The 21707-nt window shown below is 37.5% G+C and overlaps 1 protein-coding gene across 1 annotated transcript in view; it reads right to left on the bottom strand.

The window, feature by feature from the left end:
* The window catches only part of PTPRD (protein tyrosine phosphatase receptor type D), a 270043-nt gene that overhangs the window by 150064 nt on the left and 98272 nt on the right, over positions 1-21707 (bottom strand). Inside the window, 2 exon segments of the mRNA XM_032214325.1 lie at positions 914-1024; positions 4675-4863. Coding sequence (XP_032070216.1) covers positions 914-1024; positions 4675-4863 — 300 coding nt within the window.

Here is a 21707-nt window from a genome sequence, read left to right as displayed (position 1 = left end):
GGCCATAATCATTTCTGAACCTTTTCTCCCACCCACCCCAAATTAAACCATAAACACTTTTGAGGAAGTTCTATATTATAACACCCTGACAATGTCATGAGCTAAAAACTGTGTTTCAAAAACAAAAATATACCTTTGCCTTTCTAACCCACCCTTTCATTTAGCACTCTTGCTTTGCAGAAAGATATTAAAGACTCAGATAATATGAATTACGCCAAGAAGTTACAAAAGGGAATGCTTCCATGGATTTTTTTTAAATATAACCATTACATGGATCTTCATTTCATATCTACTAAAATTAATTCAGTTTCCCCCCCCCCCTTTCTTCCTCTTTTTCTCAAAGATCAGGTAGGAATACATTGCTATGGATTACATATTTCAGTTAATATTTCAAATTAAATAGTGAATATATAGTGAATAGGGTTGACAGAAAAGGAAATCACCCTAGTCTTTTTCCCTGGAATTTTCAAACTAAAAACTTTTCCTTTTAACAGGGTTCACATGGCAACATACCTCAATACTTTGTGTTTCAATTACAGTTAAATTAGTTTCACAGCAAGCAATACTGGGAATTTAAATACACCAAAATAAACAAAGAAGAAGAAAAATAGACCCCCCTTCCCCCAAATTAATACAACAATTCAGATAACTAGCCAATGCAGGAAAGGTAGAAGTCAAGCTGTAAAAAAATACAAATATACTTACAAACTTTAAATCACAGGGACATATTAGAGTCAATAGTGTCTTTCTTCTTCCCCAGTGTTTTCCACTAAGCCTTTAGACCATTTCTCTTACGGCTATGTTTTCCCATAATGCCAACAATACTACAAGTTGCTAAAAGATAAACCTCAAGAGAATCTTAACACCCTTGAGCCTGAATGAAGAATTGATGCCAGGGTTATGTCATTCCTACCTCTGACATAAAGATTGGCAGGGGCAGAATAGCGAGTACCCGCACTGTTGGTTGCAACACACTCATATTTGCCTTGGTCAGATTCTTCACTCAATTCGATTTGGAGGGCACCTGTATGGATATAAAATATATTCCCAAAGAAATTGTTAAAACATAAGTTTTTCAAACTCCTAACAATACACCGCTTAACAATAATGAAAAACCCTGAAAGCGAAGGTCCATTCAACGTCGGTTCATTTTCTCGCTAAGGTAACACAGACAAAAAAAAATGATGTGATGAAAAAAACAAGGAGATTATTTTTTTCACACCATCAATACTAAAACAGGAAAACAATCTGCATTTGTCAAACAATTGTCTAGCATAATACTTTTTCTCCTAGACTATTAAAATGAAGATGGGTGAGACTGCTTCAAGGAAGTATGGCTTTAAAATAAAACAAAGGAGATTAGATTATAGGGTCATCACGTTTGGTTTTACTAAATTCTACTTTTCGTGTGTGTGCGGTAAAAGTAATACAAAAGTGTGGAACTTGGCAAAAAAGGGCAAGATGGATTTCAAGAAAATCTTCTTCTGAAGAAGCCCAAAAATGTGCAGCAAGTACAAAAAAGGCTGCTTGAAGTGAAAAAGGAAACAAATTAGTTATTTATAGTAATCAAAAGAAACAAAACTCCCTTAAAGACATGCAGATTTGTAAGAAAAAGAAACACATTCAGCCACAATTTACAATCTTTTAGTGCATTTGCTGAAAAACAAGAGGATTGAATTAGAAGGCACCAAAAAAAAGAAAAAAAGAAAAAAGTTTAAAAAATAAACAAAGAAGAAGCAACCAACCACTGCTGAGGACCTCGGAGTGGCCCCCCAAGACACCCATCAAAATCCACGACTGGGATTAGCAGTGTGGTGTCAGAAAACCCAAGAAAAATACAAAACAAGAATTACAAAAGACATGGACAATATTTATAAAATGATTAAAACCCAGCAATACCACATACCATTAAGAATATTCAATTATCAACATTTCAATTTTCAAAGCCTGAAGATCAGAAGGATCGAAAAATCCATTGAAGAGTCAATCCAAGAAAAAATACATATTGTATTAGGAAGAAGAATGTGTTTATATATAAATATATAATTGAATTTAAAAGAAAAAAGTCTACTTGAACAAAAAGAAAAAAGAAACCCTTTTAAAGACAAAGTTAAAAAGAAGATATTCCTTGTTGTCTTCTGCATGTCTGCAACTGTTCTCCAGACCATCTTGGCTTGGTCCAAAAAAAAAAAAAAAAGAACAGCTAAGGAAGAAAAAAAATGATCTTTTTTTTTTGCTCCAGTTGGACCAAAAAAAAAGAAGGAAAGAAAAAAAAGGTAGAAAAAGAAGAAAAAAGAAAAAGAGGGACAAATGATACGCTGTGACTGGGTTGTGGCCCTTAAGACCTGGATATGCTTTCTTTGAAGCATATCACAAAATAACAAACCTTTTTTTCAAAAAGAAAGAATAAACAGAAAAAACACATTTTTAAATGGAAGGTGAAAAATATGTCGGGGAAAAAAATCACAAGATGAAAGTCACTGACCATAACTAAATAGGACAAAAGGAATAAATAAAATTGATGACTGATTTAGATGATGCATTTATTTTTTAAAAATGACAATAATGAAAGGGATGGGAGGACAGAAAGAATAAGATCATTCTGTGAACGTTAGTTCAGCAATCTTACCTCTTATTGGTGTACCACCTGGGTAGATAATATGAATGCAAATAAGATTAGAAAGAAGAAGCATTAGTACGAGAAGAAGGAGGCTAGGGCTTTGGAAGAAGAATCAAATTAGAGTTACAGAATTAAATAAGGACTTAAAGGAATCTTGTTTTATACTGTCAAAACAGGAATATATTTAGGCATAATAATTAGATTATAAGAAATAGTATACCAAAATGGGGAAGCCATCATCTTTGGAAGTGGGGTGAGGTGACAGGGGCAGGGGAGTTCCTTCATTCATACAAAACTTACACTTATACTTGGGATTATTGAGGAATAAAATATCTCATATATGTCTGAAAGCCTAAAAAAATCTTTATAATTCTACAGTTAATAACAACAGTTTAGGAAGTGAAACTGGGAAGAAAAAGAGAAAGAGATACTGGAGAAACAGAGAGAAAAACAGAAACAGAAAGTTGGGGGAAGAGTTTATACTAAAGGCTATATAAAAATAAACACTGAGTTTATTTTGGATTCTTTTTTCACTTAGTCTACTATAGCTATGTGACATTTGTGTTTTGTTCTTTCTCACTGTGAGTTTCTATACAACAACATTTCTGTGAAGGATTGTGTGTGCACTACTATCACATGTCTGGTGACTACCCTGTTAGTAAAATGCATGCCATGCATTTTAAGAGTAATAAGCATTATAATACCATAATTATAGTATTCTGCATATGAAAATTAGTGGGGGTGAAGTGCGCTTCAGAACTAAGCACTTACCAATAGATTCTGGAGATTTAAATACGGAGAGAAGAGAGACAGCATAAAAATATTATTATATTCCTTATAATTTGGTACAAAATCTTTCAAGTTAACGCTTTATATATTAAAGAATCTATGTTACAGGTGAAAATCACTAGTTTTACATTAAAAGAGGTTTACTCTACACAATTCTGCTGATAACAAGCATAGAAGTTGGTAACAAGACGTCTTAACATCATCACAGGACAGATCAGAAAGGTAAACGTTCTGGGAATCACCTGATTTTATAGCATTATTATTTCTGAAGTAAGCAGCTTGTTACATTTCCCATCCCTTATATGATATATTTTATATGGGGAAAAGCATACAACTTATAAAACATTAGTTATATTATTATGAAGCTGCATGAGGATGATGAGGGATTCCATCTGGTAGGGAAACAGGGAAAGAAAAAGAGCTGCTAAAGCTGGACTCTACACGAAAAGCAGGCTTCTGTAGATCCAGATACTGAAATACTAAGGAAATTCCAGAATCACTACTGTGGCTAGATACATCAGAAAACTCTTAGCCAATTCATAGTAATCATCATCATCATAATCATAACAATAATAATCTCTCCTTTCAAAAGTATATCCCAAGGATAGTTATTATCGTTGTAGCGGCACTTTGTTTGTTTTTTAAAAAAATGTTGGTTAAAAATAGTATACAAGAAAAAAGTAATGTGTTTCATGTATCAGTGAATGGTAGGAAGATATGTCCCAACTGGCTAATCTTTGGTGAATTTCAAATGTTGAAAACAATTCACAAAACACAATTGTTATATAATATTTTAAACATCAAAAATGACAAATTTGTGTTGAATGAGGATAATCATTGGTACTCCTTGCATATCCTGAAGTCCAATGCTAATAATAATAATAATAATAATAATAATAATAATAATAATAATAATAATAATGAGAGATAAAGGTAGAAGAGAAAATGGATCTGTCAAATACTGCTGAAAAGCAGTAAATTAAACAACAAAAAATTGAAACTACAGTCACAGCAGTGAGCAATGTGGAATAAACAGAAGCTGCAAAACATTCTGGAAACAGACTATGGAAATTCTGGGAACAGACTATGGCTACAACACAGACATGGACAACACACGCTCAACAACATAAAAAAGAGAAGGGAATAAATCACAACCCCAAAAAATAAAACAAACACACAAATAAGGAAAAAGAACAGAAACAACAAAAATAAAATCTAGGAAAGAATTATTTAAGGCATTACTGAAAACAGTAACAATACCTTACCTGATCGTAATTGCTTAATGCGCCCATTGTTGTTGCTTGTATCTACAGGTAAAAAATCTTTGAACCATGTTATTTCTGGATCAGGATTGCCGCTGGCTGCACATAACATAGTGGCTGTTCGAGTGCGCTCAACCACCTTTAATTGTGGTCCCATATCAATGGTGGGAAAACCACGTGGAATTTGATCCTCTGGAAATAAAATAGAATATAGTTTATATAATTTTTATTATGAACCTCATCTCTTTTATAAATGCATTTCAGATTCTGTGTATTTCAGTCCTATTTTTAATCAAATTTTCAGGTTTTTTTCCTTATAGGGTGGTAGGGATACACTAAACCATGAATCAAAATAATTTCAGCACTAATTCTATTCTTCCTAATCTGATAGGATCCTGATTTATTTGCAGAATGTCCAAGGGAAGGAAGTTAAAAGTTTTTAGAGTTTTGTATCCTATAAGGATATTGTTGTTGATTTAAAGACATAAATTATAACTTCCACTGGCAGGTGAAAACAGTGGGGAAATGGAAGCTCTGTGCCCAACTCAAAACCTATGAAGATTTTTGCTGCATAGATCAAAATAATTTGGTTTTTCATAAGCTCTTAAAGAAACAAAGCTATGTGACCTTTAGAGGAAGACAAATTTCCTAAATTTAGTGAAACCTATGTGTAATAAAGTCTGTAAAGGTAATTTTTGACTTATACCCACAATTGGTATCATTCCGTAAGTCATTGAGTGATCATAATCATTAATATAGACATTCACATGTTCAATGACTACAATCGTGGCACTTCTGATTGTGGTCATTAAGTGTTCTACTGGGTTGTGAAATGGACCAGATTGAAAGAGCTGCCTGCAGCTCTGTGTGTGGAAGGGAACTGTTCTGGCAGACAGTGGGAACAGAACAGATATTTGGGATCTGACCTCTGCTTCTGCACCCCCACTGAATTCAACTCTTTTGGATGTAAGCTACATTTGTGTTGCATAGTGATGTGGGAGGGAACACAGGAGCCATGGATAAGCCAGTAGGTGTACTTTATTAGTTACAGAAGAGAGATGACAGCAATTCCAACGGTTCCAACGGTCACCAGAGTATTTATAGGCAGCAATAGCCAATCAGAGTACGCTAGCAACAGCTTCTTCTGTGTCCCAACCAATCAGGGAGCACAGAGCAGTTGCTAGCCCTTTTGAATATGACTGAACACAAATCATAATATATAACACTCCTTCCCCCCAGCTCAGTTGAAGGGGGGAGTTTTTTATCAACTTTAGCAATTCAAAAATAATGAATACAGTAAAAGAACACGCCCAGAAGCATAGTAGTTTCAACTTTAGCAATTCAAAAATAATGAATACAGTAAAAGAACACGCCCAGAAGCATAGTAGTTTCAACTCCTTTTTCAATTAATTTAGTTTCCCCACTCTCCTTACCCCCCAGTGCATATTCACCATTTTATTTCGTTAATTTATTTATTTTTGTTTTAATAATTTCCCCTCACATTCTTTTTGTTTTAATAATTTCCCCTCACATTCCTTTTGTTTTAATAATTTTCCCTCACATTCCTGCGCATTTATTTTTGTTTTAATAATTTCCCCTCACATTCCTTTTTGTTTTAATTCATTTTCAACATGTTTCGTAACACTGTATCGATGAAAACCGGCTAGACCGGCAGTAAGAAACAAAGTAGCAAGACAGTTTCAGGAAGGTAGAAGGCTGTTACAATGTAGCCGAATGTGTATTTGAGCTGCGGCTTGGCTCGGAAGGCTTTGACAACTTGTAAAGGCAGTTCTGCAAGCCGGCAGAGGCTTAAATGACTTCAATTCGACCGGTGTGTCACTCTTGAAGCCACGAATGGAGCGGAGGCAGTAGGTGAGGGCGAGGGCGTAGAGGGCGAGCCGGCAGTGCAGTTTTGAAGAACGGATGCCGGTGGTGAGGCAGAGTTCGGCTCTCGGCTTCGGCGATGGCTAGTAGAGGCAGCTCTCCTGGAGATTGGCAGGCTGATCTCATGTGTAGGGAGGCGGACTGGCTTTGCAAGCAGGCGGAGTGGCCAGACCACCCAATGACCTCGGGCCCAGACAGTTGGCTAGGAACTGGTTTGACTGGGCGCATGCTGGCCTCGGTTTCCGCTGTCCACTGCTCGTCCTTGGCACCAGTGCAAGTTGGCATAGACGCCGCGGTGGCCACAGCTGCTGCTGCTGGACAGTAGCCTCGGGTAGCCTCTGGACCTCTGCGTAACAGAGGTGGCTGCGACTGGCTTTTTTCTTGATCCAGGCCCTGTGGGAATTGCTTATCCCATCCTCGTCGCCATTTGTTGCATAGTGATGTGGGAGGGAACACAGGAGCCATGGATAAGCCAGTAGGTGTACTTTATTAGTTACAGAAGAGAGATGACAGCAATTCCAACGGTTCCAACGGTCACCAGAGTATTTATAGGCAGCAATAGCCAATCAGAGTACGCTAGCAACAGCTTCTTCTGTGTCCCAACCAATCAGGGAGCACAGAGCAGTTGCTAGCCCTTTTGAATATGACTGAACACAAATCATAATATATAACAATTTGTATCCCAGTCATAGAGGTTGAGCTCTCCTTGGCAGGCAGCCCCTCAAAGACGAGAGGAAGTCCTCTCAGCAGGCAGCAGCAGCTTGCAACCTTCCCTACTGCTTTCTCCACTGACTTTCAGGACACTTCAGCAGAGAAGATTGCAAATGGTGACCACATGATCATAGGCCATCTGGTAACCAGTTGTTAATTGTGAACAGGTTGCCAAGCAGCCATATCTTCATCACATGACAAGGGGGAATAGAAAGATGTTTTACAACAGCCAGAAATTCCATTGTAAAATTTTCAATGCCATATAACTTATAATTAGAGAGCCGAGGTGGCGCAGTGGTTAAATGCAGCACTGCAGGCTACTTCAGCTGACTGCAGTTCTGCAGTTCGGCTGTTCAAATCTCACCGGCTCAGGGTTGACTCAGCCTTTCATTCTTCCGAGGTGGGTAAAATGAGGATCCGGATTGTTGTTGGGGTCAATATGCTGACTCTGTAAACCGCTTAGAGAAGGCTGAAAGCCCTCTGAAGTGGTATATAAGTCTAACTGCTATTGCTATTGCTATTGCTAACTTCAAACAGTCATTAAATGACCATTTACTTCATAAGTTGAGCAGTATCTGTATAAGATGCTTTATTTAAACAAAATTCTTTCCGTTCCTCTGATAAAAATCTTTGTTTTATCAATTACAGTATTTTTTGGACTATAAGACATACCGGTGTATAAGACGCACTAAGATTTCAAAGAGGTAAAGAAAAAGAAAGTTTTTGTCTTCCCCAACCCTCAGGAGCACTCTGCAGGCTTCAGCAGGGCTGGGGTAAGGCAAAAACGTTCCAATTTTTCACCAAAATGGGGGGATTTTCCCTGCCCCCCAGCCCTGCTGAAGCCTGCAGAATGCTTCTGGAGGGTTGGAGAAGTATAAGACGCGCCGACATTTCCACACTCTTTTAGGTAGGGAAAGGTGCATTTTTTATTCTGAAATACAGAGGTATTTGGTTATTTTCATATAAATTTGAATCTAATCTATTTAGTCAGATTATCCTAGCCTCTTGGACTCCTTATTAGTACAACTGTATTACCACAATTGCAGTTTCCAAACGATCATTTAAAAGACTGTAACTTTAATTTTATAAACTATAATCCTATGACTTTATCAGAAAACTTGTTTTTACCATTTAAATTCCCCAGCAAACTATAGTAAATATCAATTGTAGCTCATGATATGCTTTTCAAATTATTTCTACTTTCAAAATCTTATGTAATTTGAAGACCATATGTAGGGCTGCTGACTTATGTACATAAAGCCAGAGCTCTTCCAAGAGTATAACATTAATGAGTAATCTAGTGCTTCATCTAATTTAACAAAATGCGACCAGAATAAGAAAAAAATAAAAAAATAGTATTCAGATGTGCATAAATGTTGCTATTATAATTTATAAATTACATTCAGTAATTTCTCATTGATTATAAGGGCCTTATTTATTTTTCTTTCAAACACACTGATTTTTCTCCAAAACCAAAGGATAACAAGAGAAAAGTTCAATAACTACCGTGGACTTATTTTATTAAATATGACTAGTATTGACATGCCACTTTTAAGGAATGAAGATAATTTGTTACAATTTTTCCAGCATCAACACATAATTTCTTTAACTAGAAAATGGTATGAGTGATTCACATAGTTCTAGAAAAGCTTTCACATGCATTTGAAAAAGTTAAAAGTGATACCTTGGGAGAGCAGACCAATGCTTGCATTTCTTGATAACATCCTTCCCACTTAGGGCTATGGAACCACTAACAATATGACTCATGTATATTGTTATAGCAGAATGGTATTTCCATCTTTTATAAGTTTACTTATCTTTTCCAATGTGCAAGCTGATATTCTTATGCCATTTTGTATTGGCTCTTGCCAAAGAATCCTACATTTTATAACAATTTATAAGATGTGAAGTTTTCACCTTGGGAATTACTGATAATATATGACTTATGCCATGCTGAAGTAGCACTCTAAGGTATTTGCATGACCTTTCCTTTTCCTATTTCATATACCAAGAATACACTTGAGCTCCCATTTTCTTATAAACATTCACAAACCAAGATAATACGTCTTGCATATGACTAGGGTAAAGAATGAAAAAGAAATTCCCTTTCTTATTTTTAATAAGGACAATTAAATTCAATCCATCCCTCTTATGCAAAGATTCTGTCTGAGTACACACTCCTCATTATATTTCCAAGAGGAACATTATAATGTAACAGATTGAAATAGTCAGAGTTGTTATACTTTGACAGTTGCGGCTTGTTTCCAATCTGTCTGTCAGGTATTTGGCAATAAAACCTAGAATTCAGCATAAAATAAGATAGGAAGAAATAATAAAATTTGTAACAGCACCGCTTATCTCAGTGGGCATAAGTTTATATGGCATTAATTGCTTTCTGTTCTACTTTAAATGTATTAATTATTTCTATAAAACTTTTCCAATTTGATGGCACAACGTTTAACAGCATATCAGATAACATGAAAAATCACATCAATCAGCAATTATTGTGCAACAACAACCTCTTTTAAAAAGACAAAAGTATTATTAATCAATATAGTAACAGCTTTACATTTCTACACCAAATGACAAATATTTTTTCCTTCTTCATTAGCATGCACATTAATATAATCATCAAGATTTTAAGCACAACTTTCTCCAATTTTCATTTTAATATTCACTTGTACTCAATTAGCTAGTCCTTCATCAATATTTTAAATCAGACTATTTGTATTTGTATTTGTATTTATTAGACATTTATAGGCCGCCCTTTTCCCTGAGGGGACTCAGGGCGGCTTACAGTCAAAAAGGAAAGGGAGTGTAGGACAATACAAAAAGAAATGTGCACAAAAGTAAATTAAATAGTAAAACTCAACATTCACTCAACATTCGGGAGGGGCAAAAGTAAACTTATCCCCAGGCCTGACGGGCTAGCCAGTTCTTGAGGGCTGTGCGGAAGGCCTGGACGGTGGTGAGGGTACGAATCTCCACGGGGAGATTGTTCCATAGTGTCGGAGCCGCAACAGAGAAGGCTCTCCTCCGAGTAGTCGCCAGTCGGCACTGACTGGCGGATGGAATACGGAGGAGGCCAACTCTATGCGATCTGATGGGACGCAGGGAGGTAGACATGACTTTCATACCTTTATCACACATTGTCAGGAAAACAGAGATATTATGTCCTTGTGTTGAGGAAGACTTACACAAAATGTACACTTTAAAATGAGTTTATGATGGTAATTACAGGAGGCCTGACCACATCACAGATTCTCAGCATTCATAAAGAATTATAGTATGAATTATGCTTTGTTGCTAATTTTTTTATTTTGTTCTGGCACTTATTCCATATGATTTTATTATTGTCAAAGAGCTTTTATGGTAGTTTTTATACCAGACAATTATATTACAAAATAACAAGGCAGCTTTATTATATTTTTATTGAAAAAAATCTGCAATACCACATTGCCTAATTTCAGGATGAATTATTCTCTTCATTATCAAAAGACCACCGAAAAATGTGTGATATAAAGCATATTTTATGTTTTTACAATTTAATCCAACTAGTGGTTCTTAAATTGTCATGGTGTATGTGTATGTAGAGGTGTATATGCGGTGTATATGTGCAGAAACACAACACAATAATAATTTTACAACCCAATTGTAAAGTGTCACTAGTAATTTTACAACCTAATCTGTAAAATATTATTAGAAATATGATCTATAATTCAGATAACAAGGGAAACACATCCAGCAAGAAATCTATTATTTTTCCATTAACTGTGGTTTCTGACCAAAGAAAACTTCAAATGAAGCAACTAAATTCTACCTGTAAAATTTGCTGCCTCTGACAGAGTAAGATGTGGCAGTATGTTTCATGTGGGAGTGTATTAACTGAATTTTAGAGATCAACATAAATGTTGGTTGAAATAAAAGAGAGGTAATTTGACTAATTTAAAAATATGCTATTAACTGAAATACATGTTTATTTAATCATCAAAATACCCAGATATTCTATCAGCTAAATCTAGATATTTTGGAGTATTGAGGACGATTCAATGAAACATAGAAGAGTAGGAGAAGGAAGGAGGTTGTCTGAGAAGCGGAAGCCATGCAGATAGGTGCTAGCACAATTCTAGTCAATTCAAGAAAAGGTGTGTTGATGTACACTAAATGTCTACATTGCAGACACTTTGCTAATGGCAGCTAAAGCATGGATATAGATAGTGTTGTACTTATGGAAAAGTGCATTTTGCTACCTAGTGCTGTGAACATTCCAAATATGGATTGTTAGGAAATAAGCAAGATGAGGCTCAAGGGGTGGAGACTGAATGGCATGCAGACAATAGTGTTGGGGGTCTTACCAGAAGATTAACAAAAAGTTTTGGAGAGTAGTATGCACTGTTTTCACTTAGATATATGCTAAACATAGCCTCATATTCCCATATCATGACTGAATATGTAGTGCACTATTAAGCAAGCATTTATTTCAATCACAATAGTAATGCACTTGAGATATACTTTGTTCTCCTTTGTCCTTGGTGAGAAAGCTGAGTAGAGTACAATGATCTTTTCTCATATTCAACCCAATTCACCTTGAGAAAAAGACACTCCTTAACTTTGAAATAGTATCAGTGACAACGGGTATAAAGAGAGACCACTTAAGTCTTTGATGGTCTCTTTCTTGGCAGGAATCTTCAAACCTGGAATGTGATAGCCTCATTCTTGTAGGAAGGTAAAGCACTCTAAGATAAGATTGGATTGTATTCTCTAAAATCCAGTGACATGAGGACATTAAAAAACAATAACCCATATATGTTAGTCAAAAACATTCATGGGCTGAAACTTTAATGCAGACCTATAATGCCAAATCATACAGGAAAGTATTAAGAAAATAAACTAGTTAGAAATATACGTTCACTTGATCAAATCTTTGATTTTTAATATTTTACAAGACAAGCAAGTAAGCTTGTTCCTCAAAACAGTATCTTGACACAATTATCTTATTTATCTATTAATAGAATCTTCACTTCAAGAGTAATTGACTTGGGGTGTAACAATTTGAAAAGCTATATGTTACAGCTCAGCTGACAATTGCATTTAACTTTACCTCATGGCAGCTACATTTCAATGAATTGAAATTCCTAATTCTGTCTACACTTTTTTTTATAGCTAGATATGGTAAAATAACATGCTGTGCATAACTTTAGGGTTAAATATTCTGTCCTCCAAACTTCATTATTTAAAATTAGTCATTAATACTAGCTTTGCTTAGATCAAATCTAAATAATTATTCAAGCCAAATTTCATGATCAAATTGGTAATGTCAGTTTATTAAAGTTTAACTGCTAAATAAACTGCATAAGGTTGCACGGATATTTTATTGGGGAGCAATGGGACATTGGAGAGGCTACAATAGTACTGAAGCACTAAAATCACCTCTTTTTAAATGATGTTACTCACTCAAAGCAGGAAAAAAATCTCCCCATTAATGTAGTAACTGCTTCTCTAGTGCTTCAGATAGACACACAAACACACAAAATCCTAACCATGTTTTAATATATTTTTCATTAAAAATGCATCACATATACAGCTATTCAGATACTTTGAATATAGGACCTGTAATATCAGCTCATTCATTTTCCAAGGTTATCTTTGCTATATTCTGTCATCAAGTTTTGGACAAACGGACAGTTTCTATGCAATAAAATAGATGGATACAAATCTATTTCTATTAGAAATAGCAACATCTGTGAGTGCTAAAATTGTTTGAAGTGAATAAAGCATATTTATTCCCAAATTACTGTATGTCCATGGTATAATTGTGTCAAATGAAACATTTCAGACAGTTAATGGGGGAATATTGACTAGTATATATCATACGGATAGTATATACATCCCATATGCATAATAATTATAGCATAAAAAGCAGACATTTTGGTGGTTTGTGATCACAGGAATCTGGTAGTAACTGTGCCAATGTGAAAATAATATATGCAACATAATGTCTCAACATAAATCGCAGCCTCTTCTTGCCTCCTAAAATCAGACAAATGTATATTCGTCATGTAACTTGTACTGTTGCAAGTTCTGTCATTTGCGCTTTCTTGTGAACAGCTATGTATATGGCTCATGATCTGCATTTTATATTCTCTAGAGCAGTTTCCAATGACATGCTTGTGCTTCATAGTATACATATTAGCTTTAGTTTTACTATTTGCTTTTTCATGCACTTTTAGCTTTTTATAATGCTCTTTGATCATAATAATCTCCTCCAAAGAAAGGATTTTTGTTCTCTATCACCCTTAAGTCCAAAACAGATTCAATACGAAACTTAAAACAACTATTTCATACCCTAACCTGTTTTCTGACTCTCTTTATTTGCTATCAATTTATTATTTAGGTGTGGAAAAATATGTGTTGCTATTTTTGCTTTATATACCATTCTGAAAGCAGTTTATATACTGTTCTGGATCACTGAATTAAGTGAAAGGAAAGGAAATACTTCACACCCTTTGACTTCTCACAGCAAACACTTGGTATTAGCTCAAGATCACTGCAGGTACAAGACCATAAACATTGTTATTAGCTTCTGTTTCATCCTACCACTTTGTCAGATTTCCATCATTTTGCCCCTGAGAAACTCACCAGCTAGTTAACCTCAGATAGCATGAGCAAAATTATTATATTTATTTCTGATTGACCTACAAAATAATAGCTCTTTGTTTCAATAATCTTTAGAACGATATACAGCAGCAAGAAATCTGTTATTTGATACATGGGATTTGAAAAAAAATATCCAGATAACCAGCTTTTTGGGGGGAAAATGTTGAAATGAAAAACTTGAAAATTGAGGATAGATATATTCAGATCTATATATTAATATTAAATTGGTGGCATGGAATGGACTGCAATTTTCAAAAGTTTAGCATCATCATCATCATCATCATCATCATTATTTTACTGCTCAGAATATGTTATTTTCTTTGTGAATGTGTTTGCCTATAATATGCTAACTATGTTACCCCATGGTAATTATTTTTGCAAATGTTGATTTTTTTTAATATGGAGAAAGATCAGGGCAGAGATATGCAATGAACCACTTCAGTATTACAACTGATTAGATAATGTGCATTCACAATCAAGATGATGGAATTTAGATATTAATGCATATCCTGATTAGGTGATACTACTGGTTAATTATTTAAAATGCCAGAAGAGAATGGGTTTATATTTTTCTAATGCAACCATTTTAGCAGGACAATTTAAGAAATAAAATAATGCTCAAAGGCAAAATATAGATTCAGAAGAAAATGCCATCTGAAAAAGTATTTTTGTATTTCTTTAGTTATCTCACAAAAACCTGTAACATGAATGCAACTTGGTGTACCATAGGAGTAATTATATATTTCTTTGCCAAATGAGATACATAGTTCAATTATAGTAGAACACAATACCGTGTTTTCCCCAAAATAAGACAGGGTCTTATTTTCTTTTGCCCCACGAAATATGGCCTTGGGCTTATTATAGGGGGATGGCTTATTGTTTTGGGGTTGCCGAGCAGCTGCTCCCTTGCGAACTGGCTCCCGAAGAGCCAGGCACATCCTCAGGGGCGAATCAGCTATGAGGTGACCATGCTCATGAGCAACCACCCGGCAAACCCTTTCTCCAGCCGGGCACAGCGCCATTGACTGACCTAGGGGGTATCCCTAAGGTGCTAAGACATGTGGCTCTCTGGCTACTCCCCAGATCCCACGGTTTGGCACATTCAGGATACCCCCTAAGTCAGTGCATGGAGCTCTGGCTGCTGGAGAGGGGAGGTTGCATGAGTGCCTGTTCTGTTCCCGCTGTGCTCCGAGCATAACTTCTTCTCCAGCTTCCAAACTCCAAAACTCAGCTGCCAAGTCTTCCAGCAGTGGCCGCTCTGGGAATGCACTCTATGTTGTGGGCCAGCTGCCAGACAGAGAGTCTTCCAGACAGAGAGTCTTCCAGCAGCCAGCCCACAACCATAGAGCGCACTCCTAGAGTAGCTGCTGCTGGAAGACTCGGCAGCCAAGTTTTGAAGTTTGGAAGCCGGAGAAGAAGTTATGCTCGGAGTGGGGGGGGGCGCAACAGGTAGTCATGCAACCCCCCCTCTCCAGCTGGGCAGAGCTCCATGCACTGACCTATTGGGTATCCCAAATGTGCCAAGCCATGGGAGCTGGGGAGCGGGCAAGAGCACCGTGTGCCTTGGTGCCTCAGGGATACCCTTTAGGTCAGTGAATGGCACTCTGCCCAGCTGGAGAGAGGGTTTGGCGGGCAGTTTCTCGTGAGCATGGTCACCTCATAGCTGATTCTCCCCTGAGGATGTTCCCGGCTCTTCGGGAGCCAGTTCACAAGGGAGCTGCTGCCCGGCAACTTCCCCCCTCTGGCCAGGCAGAACGCCATTCCCCAACCTAGTGGTATCCTGAAGGCGCCAAGCAACATGAGCACCTTCCCCACGTGCCTTGGCCCCTTCGGGATACCACTAGGTAAGTGAGCGGTGCTCTGCCAGGCCGGAAGGGGGTTGTCAAGGGGGCTTATTTTCGGGGGTGGGCTTATATTTTTGCCCACGCAAAAAATGTGGCAAGGCGTTAGTTTCAGGACAGGTCGTATTTTTAGGGAAACACGGTATTTATACTATTTGTTTTAAAAGCATACACTAGTGGACCTGCATAACTGCATCAAAAGTAAAACAAGGTATAATAAATCCATGAATATTTTATTCTTTACTCTAGAAAATCACATTATTATGGAATACCTATCTACAATATTAATGGCCTAAAGTTAACATTTATTCTCACAGTTTATTGTCCTTTCAGTTATTTCAAGAGACTTCAACATGTTGATTTTATGATCCAGCTTATTCCGTTAAGATTTTAAAGTGTAATTTTAGGAGTTTCATTTCATAAAAACATTTCTTTAAAATGTATAAACAATGCAGTTAATAAAATAGTTAACATTCAGTAGTTATATGTTATTTTCTTAATCCAGTGATAATGATCTTTTAAAATCCAAAATAATGGGGTTTCAAATTTAATAAGTTCTTTTACATAACCATTTTCACAGCATAGTTTTCTTTTCCTACTATTGAAGTGATTAGCAAAAAACAAAATTATTAATATACATGTATGCTAAAGTAAAATTATGCTTAGGTAACTTGTAAAGAGGAAAAGATAACTACAATTTTCATACAAACTTGAAATAAACTCAACCATAGCTCTAATTGTACAGAACAGTAATATAAATAGAGTGTTCCAAGACGCTGCCTGTCTTGGTGCTTTATGTATGTTCTTTTTCCTGTGGGTTTATTTATTAAATTTATATGCTGCTCATCTATGGAGAATAGATACAATAACAAAAGATGAAACATGATGTCTCACCCATAAATGAATTAAAATTATATGTTGGAAGTCAAACATTCTTGTTTTTAGAATAACTACTTGGAGAACATAGGATATATGTGTTAAGTTTGACTTTTGACTTTCAACATATACCTTTTACAATCAATTAGCATTAGCCCCTTTTCCTCCCCAAATATTTAAACATACCAAATTTCTATATGTAGAATCAACATATATACCAACATACTAGAACCATGATGGTGAACCTATGGCATGTGTGCCCAACATGGCATGCAGAGCCATCTTGCCTGGCACACGTGGCATCACCTGTTCCTCTTCCGGGTTTCTGGTGTGCATGTGCGTGCAACGATCAGCTGGCCTTCATTCGTGCGGCAGTGCCTGAAACTGGAAGAGCTGGTCTTCTGTTTTCCAGTGTGAGAATGTGCACCGGTCAGCTGATCATCATGCACATGCATGCCAGTAACTGGACGTTTAGCTGGCCAGCATGCATGCACCTGCCAGAAACCAGAAGTGTATTTTCTGGCGTGTGCATGCCCCCTAGGCAGCTCCTCCTCTGTCCCAGACAAGTGCACATGTTGGCAAGCCTCTTTTTCGGCACTTGGTGCCCAAAAGATTCATCATCACTGTACTATAATATATCTCAAAATTACATGGAAGATTATAGAAGGAGAAAATGAGCAGAAATGTATCTGTGAGAACAGAACCATTCATATACTTTTACATTCTATTATCTGACAGCGAAATTCCAGCTTAATATGATGTGTAGCTAAATCTTCCAAATCTTCCAACTGCTAGGTTGGCAGAAGCTGGGACAAGTAATGGGAATTCATTCCATTACATGGCACTAGGGATTTGAATTGCTGAACTGCCAACCTTCTGATGGACAAGCTCAGCATGTTAGCTACTGAGCCATCGTGTCCCTCGCAGTATAGGTAGTCCTTACTTAATGACCTTAATTGGGAGTAGCAATTCTGCTGCTAAGTGAAAGAGTTGTTAAATGAGAAATCATGTAACCACAACTGCACTTTTCAGCCGAAAAAAGACAAAACTCTTCAGGTTTGTTGGCATAGCGCACCCTGGCTCCCAACCCTGGATCTGCAATCACTATCAACTCTCTTTGCTCTATTGGGTAGATGGTGGGGCAACAAGGGATAAAGATTTAGGTTGTCTAAAGAATTGTTTGGTTTTTTTTGTCTTCCCCTACCGTGTAGCGCAGAGACTGATGAGAAAGAGATTTTGAGAGAGTATTGTAAACTTTTTGTATTGGGGGGTGGGGGTCAATGGCTCCCAGCTCTGGGTTGCTAGTACAATCACACTGCCTTCAGTGTATACAAGAGCAAACAGCTTATTTTCTTGCAATCCCTTTCTCACCAGTCAATCTCCTATTCAAGAGAAGGGGGGGAATAAAAAAAAAACCAAAGGTTAGGCCACACAAACAACACAAGCTGACTGTAATGGTGTGGAACTGTATTTCACAATGAAAACACTATGTTTAAACTATTGTAGTGATCTTTGTAATAAAATGAAATCTTGGGAACTCATAGCCCCCTTTTCATTAATCCACTAGTCTGTAACTAGGGTCTGTAACTAGGGTATAGGTCTATTACCCAGCCATCACCCCATCCTTTCTCAATACAAGCACAAATAGTCTGCAAATTATATCCCATTATGATAAAATCACTAAGGCAGGGAAAGCATGTAGAACATGGTTTCTAGCATTTTTGAAAACCTTGTACTATAGGCAATTTCAGATCTGTATTTTCTTGCTTTTGGATCAGGAAGGAATCCATTGCATATCTTTATGTGTCTATATGTCAGTCTCCTAGGTTCTATTGAGGCAGGTATATCATTAGTGCCTTCCTTTCCGATTATACTCCAGAATTCAAACAAATCAAGAAAAAACACACATTGGTGCAACAAAAATTATGTTCCTTTTTAGCTGCTGTGGCTATCAATTTACCATATGCATTAGTTTCTTTGATAACCAATCCAATGGAGCCTACCATAATCACATGGAATTTTGTTAGTGTTTCCCAAATCTCTTTCTCTTTTCATCCATATGGATGTCACCTCAACTATGGTAATGTCTCCAACATCATTACATCAAACAGTAAAGATAGGAACAAAGGATATATCCACAGTACACAGGCTTGATGCAGACTGATGATGTCATCTTTCTTGTCATTTTTTCTTATTTATTGCTGTAATTTGATAATCTGCACTGCATATAGCAATATAACAATCTAATTACTGTGTCTACAATTGACATGCACATCTCCCTGAACTTCAAGTGACTGACAGTCCAGAAATAGCCTTTTAAACAATGTCAGCTTTTCATTTCTGTTTGAAAGGTACAGCTAAATATTTTTCAGTTTACATGAAGCCTCAAATCAAGAAACCAGCAGTTTTGAGTTCTTGTGCCATCTTTTTACAGTTTTATTTTTCTACACTAACAGCTTACCAATAACTGATGCAGCTGTCCATTGCCTTTTAAGCATCTAATAGATAAGTGTCCATGTTTCTATTTATAACATTTTATTTGTATTGTGTATAGGTTTTGTATAGTTTTATCTTTCTAACATTGTAAGACATCCAGAGTTATCCTATAAGTTATCATTTAACCAATCTATCAATCAATTTATAAATTTGTAAATTTACAATCTACAAAACAGAACAAATTCTCATATTTTCTTATTGTATACAGGTGGTCCTCAATTTACATTTCATTAATAACATTCATTTAGTAACAGTAACATTCAGTAGCAACAGTATTGAAAAGAGTGACTTATGAGTGGTTTTCACATGTTTCATCATTGCAGTATCCTCTTGATCAAGAGTTTCAAATTTAGGCACTTGGCAACTGGCATGTATTTATGACAGTTGCTCTGCCATGTGTAGAATGGACATATTACCTCAGCTGTTGAGGGGAAAGGAATATTTTTTCTTTGTCCAGGCAAGATGTCATGGCTGATTATCTATTCTATATAATAGAATAGGTAGAATAGAATTGTCCAAGTGTGATTGGACACACAAAGAATTTGCATAAGGTCTCATTGTACATATAATACATCACAACAGAGTGTTAACTTATAGACCATAAGATACAATCATAATCATAAGATACAAACAACAAGTGATAAATCATAAGATACCAATAGGAGAAGGAAAGATGATAGGAGAGAAAGAGGAGGTGAGAAAGAGGACAAGATGACAAGAATAACAGCCTACTACTTAATATCCAAAGGTTGGATAAAAATTGATGATTTTTTTAAAAAAAAATAAAAATTGGATTTTTTTTATTTAAATTGGATTTTTTTGATTTATAGAAAATTTATTTAAATAAAATGTTTTTGAAGTAAAAATCTATCTGAAGATAATTTCTATTTAAGATACATTAATAATTTAGTTTATTCACCATGAAATGGAGCTTAGTTATGTAGCATGAGGCTATATATTCTGCAATATTGGGACTGTCGGTGAGTCAACAGCAGGTCAGAGGAGGAGCCGCTATGGGACAGAAATGACAGTTGCTCTTTAAAAATTATGATTTAAATCGAGCCTTTTTACTAGGGATTTAAATCATGATTTAAATAAGTCAGTGCTCTGGGAGTTAGGTGTTTAGCGGAGCATGATGGCATGGGGGAAGAAACTATCTTTGTGTCTAGTTGCTTTGGTATAGTGGTGTCCAAAGGGGAGAAGTTGAAATAGTTTATGTCCAGGATGTGACAGATTTAGGATAGCCCTGTTTAGGATAACCCGTTCCCTCCTAAATAGGAGGGATACGGGCGATCCGCTGCAGGGCAGGGCTGAGGATTACGTCCAATTCCTCGCAGACAAGGTTGCTCGGTTCCGGGCGGACCTGGACTCCAATTCTGCAGAACCAGCTGAGGCACTAGGGGATGATCTGGTAAGCCATCGCTGGGTTGAGTTTCAAGCTGTTACCCCTGAGGATGTGGACAAGGCGATGAGAGCTGTAGGAGCCTCCACATGTGTGCTGGACCGGTGCCCCTCCTGGCTGGTTGTAAACAGCAGAGAGGTGACACGAGGCTGGATCCAGGCGGTTGTTACCGCCTCTTTACGGGAGGGGGTCTTTCCCCCCGCTTTAAAGGCGGCGGTGGTGAGACCCCTCCTGAAGAAACCATCCTTGGATCCAGCTGTTTTAAATAACTATCGTCCGGTCTCCAACCTCCCCTTTGTGGGGAAGGTTGTTGAGAAAGTGGTGGCCTTTCAGCTCCAGCGGTCCTTGGAGGAAGCCAGCTATCTCGATCCTTTCCAGTCAGGCTTCAGACCTTTCTGCAGCACAGAAACCGCTTTGGTCGCGTTGACCGATGATCTCTGGAGAGCCAGGGATGGAGGCCATGCCTCCATCTTGGTGCTCCTTGACCTCTCAGCGGCTTTCGATACCATCAACCATGGTATCCTTCTGCGACGACTGGGGGAGGTGGGGGTGGGAGGCGTTGTTTTACAGTGGTTCTCCTCTTACCTCTCGGACAGATCGCAGTCGGTGTTAGTTGGGGGGCAGAGATCGACCCCTAGGCCCCTAACGTATGGGGTGCCGCAGGGTTCGGTCCTGTCCCCCCTTCTTTTCAACATCTACATGAAACCGCTGGGTGAGATCATTCGACGGCACGGGATAAAATACCACCAGTATGTGGACGATACTCAGTTGTATCTGTCCGTCCCGTGCCAACTCAACGAAGCGATGGATGTGATGAGCCAGGGTCTTGAGGCTGTTAAAGACTGGATGGGGGTCAACAAACTTGTGCTCAATCCAGAAAAGACCGAGTGGCTGTTGTGTTTCCCTCCCACGAATTGGCCAAGTGTTCCATCTCTCAGGCTGGGGGTTCAAACTGTACACCCCTCAGACAGGGTTCGCAACTTGGGAGTCCTCCTGGACCCACAGCTGACCTTTGAACATCACTTGTCAGCTGTGACCAGGGGGGCATTTGCCCAGGTTCGCCTGGTGCACCAGTTGCGTCCCTACCTGAACCAGGAGGCCCTCACAACAGTCACTCGTGCCCTTGTGACCTCTAGGCTGGAATACTGTAATGTGCTCTACATGGGGCT

Source organism: Thamnophis elegans, chromosome 3 (assembly GCF_009769535.1).
Source record: "Thamnophis elegans isolate rThaEle1 chromosome 3, rThaEle1.pri, whole genome shotgun sequence".
Classification (NCBI taxonomy): domain Eukaryota; kingdom Metazoa; phylum Chordata; class Lepidosauria; order Squamata; family Colubridae; genus Thamnophis; species Thamnophis elegans.
This window is presented reverse-complemented; position numbering and strand designations above follow the sequence as displayed.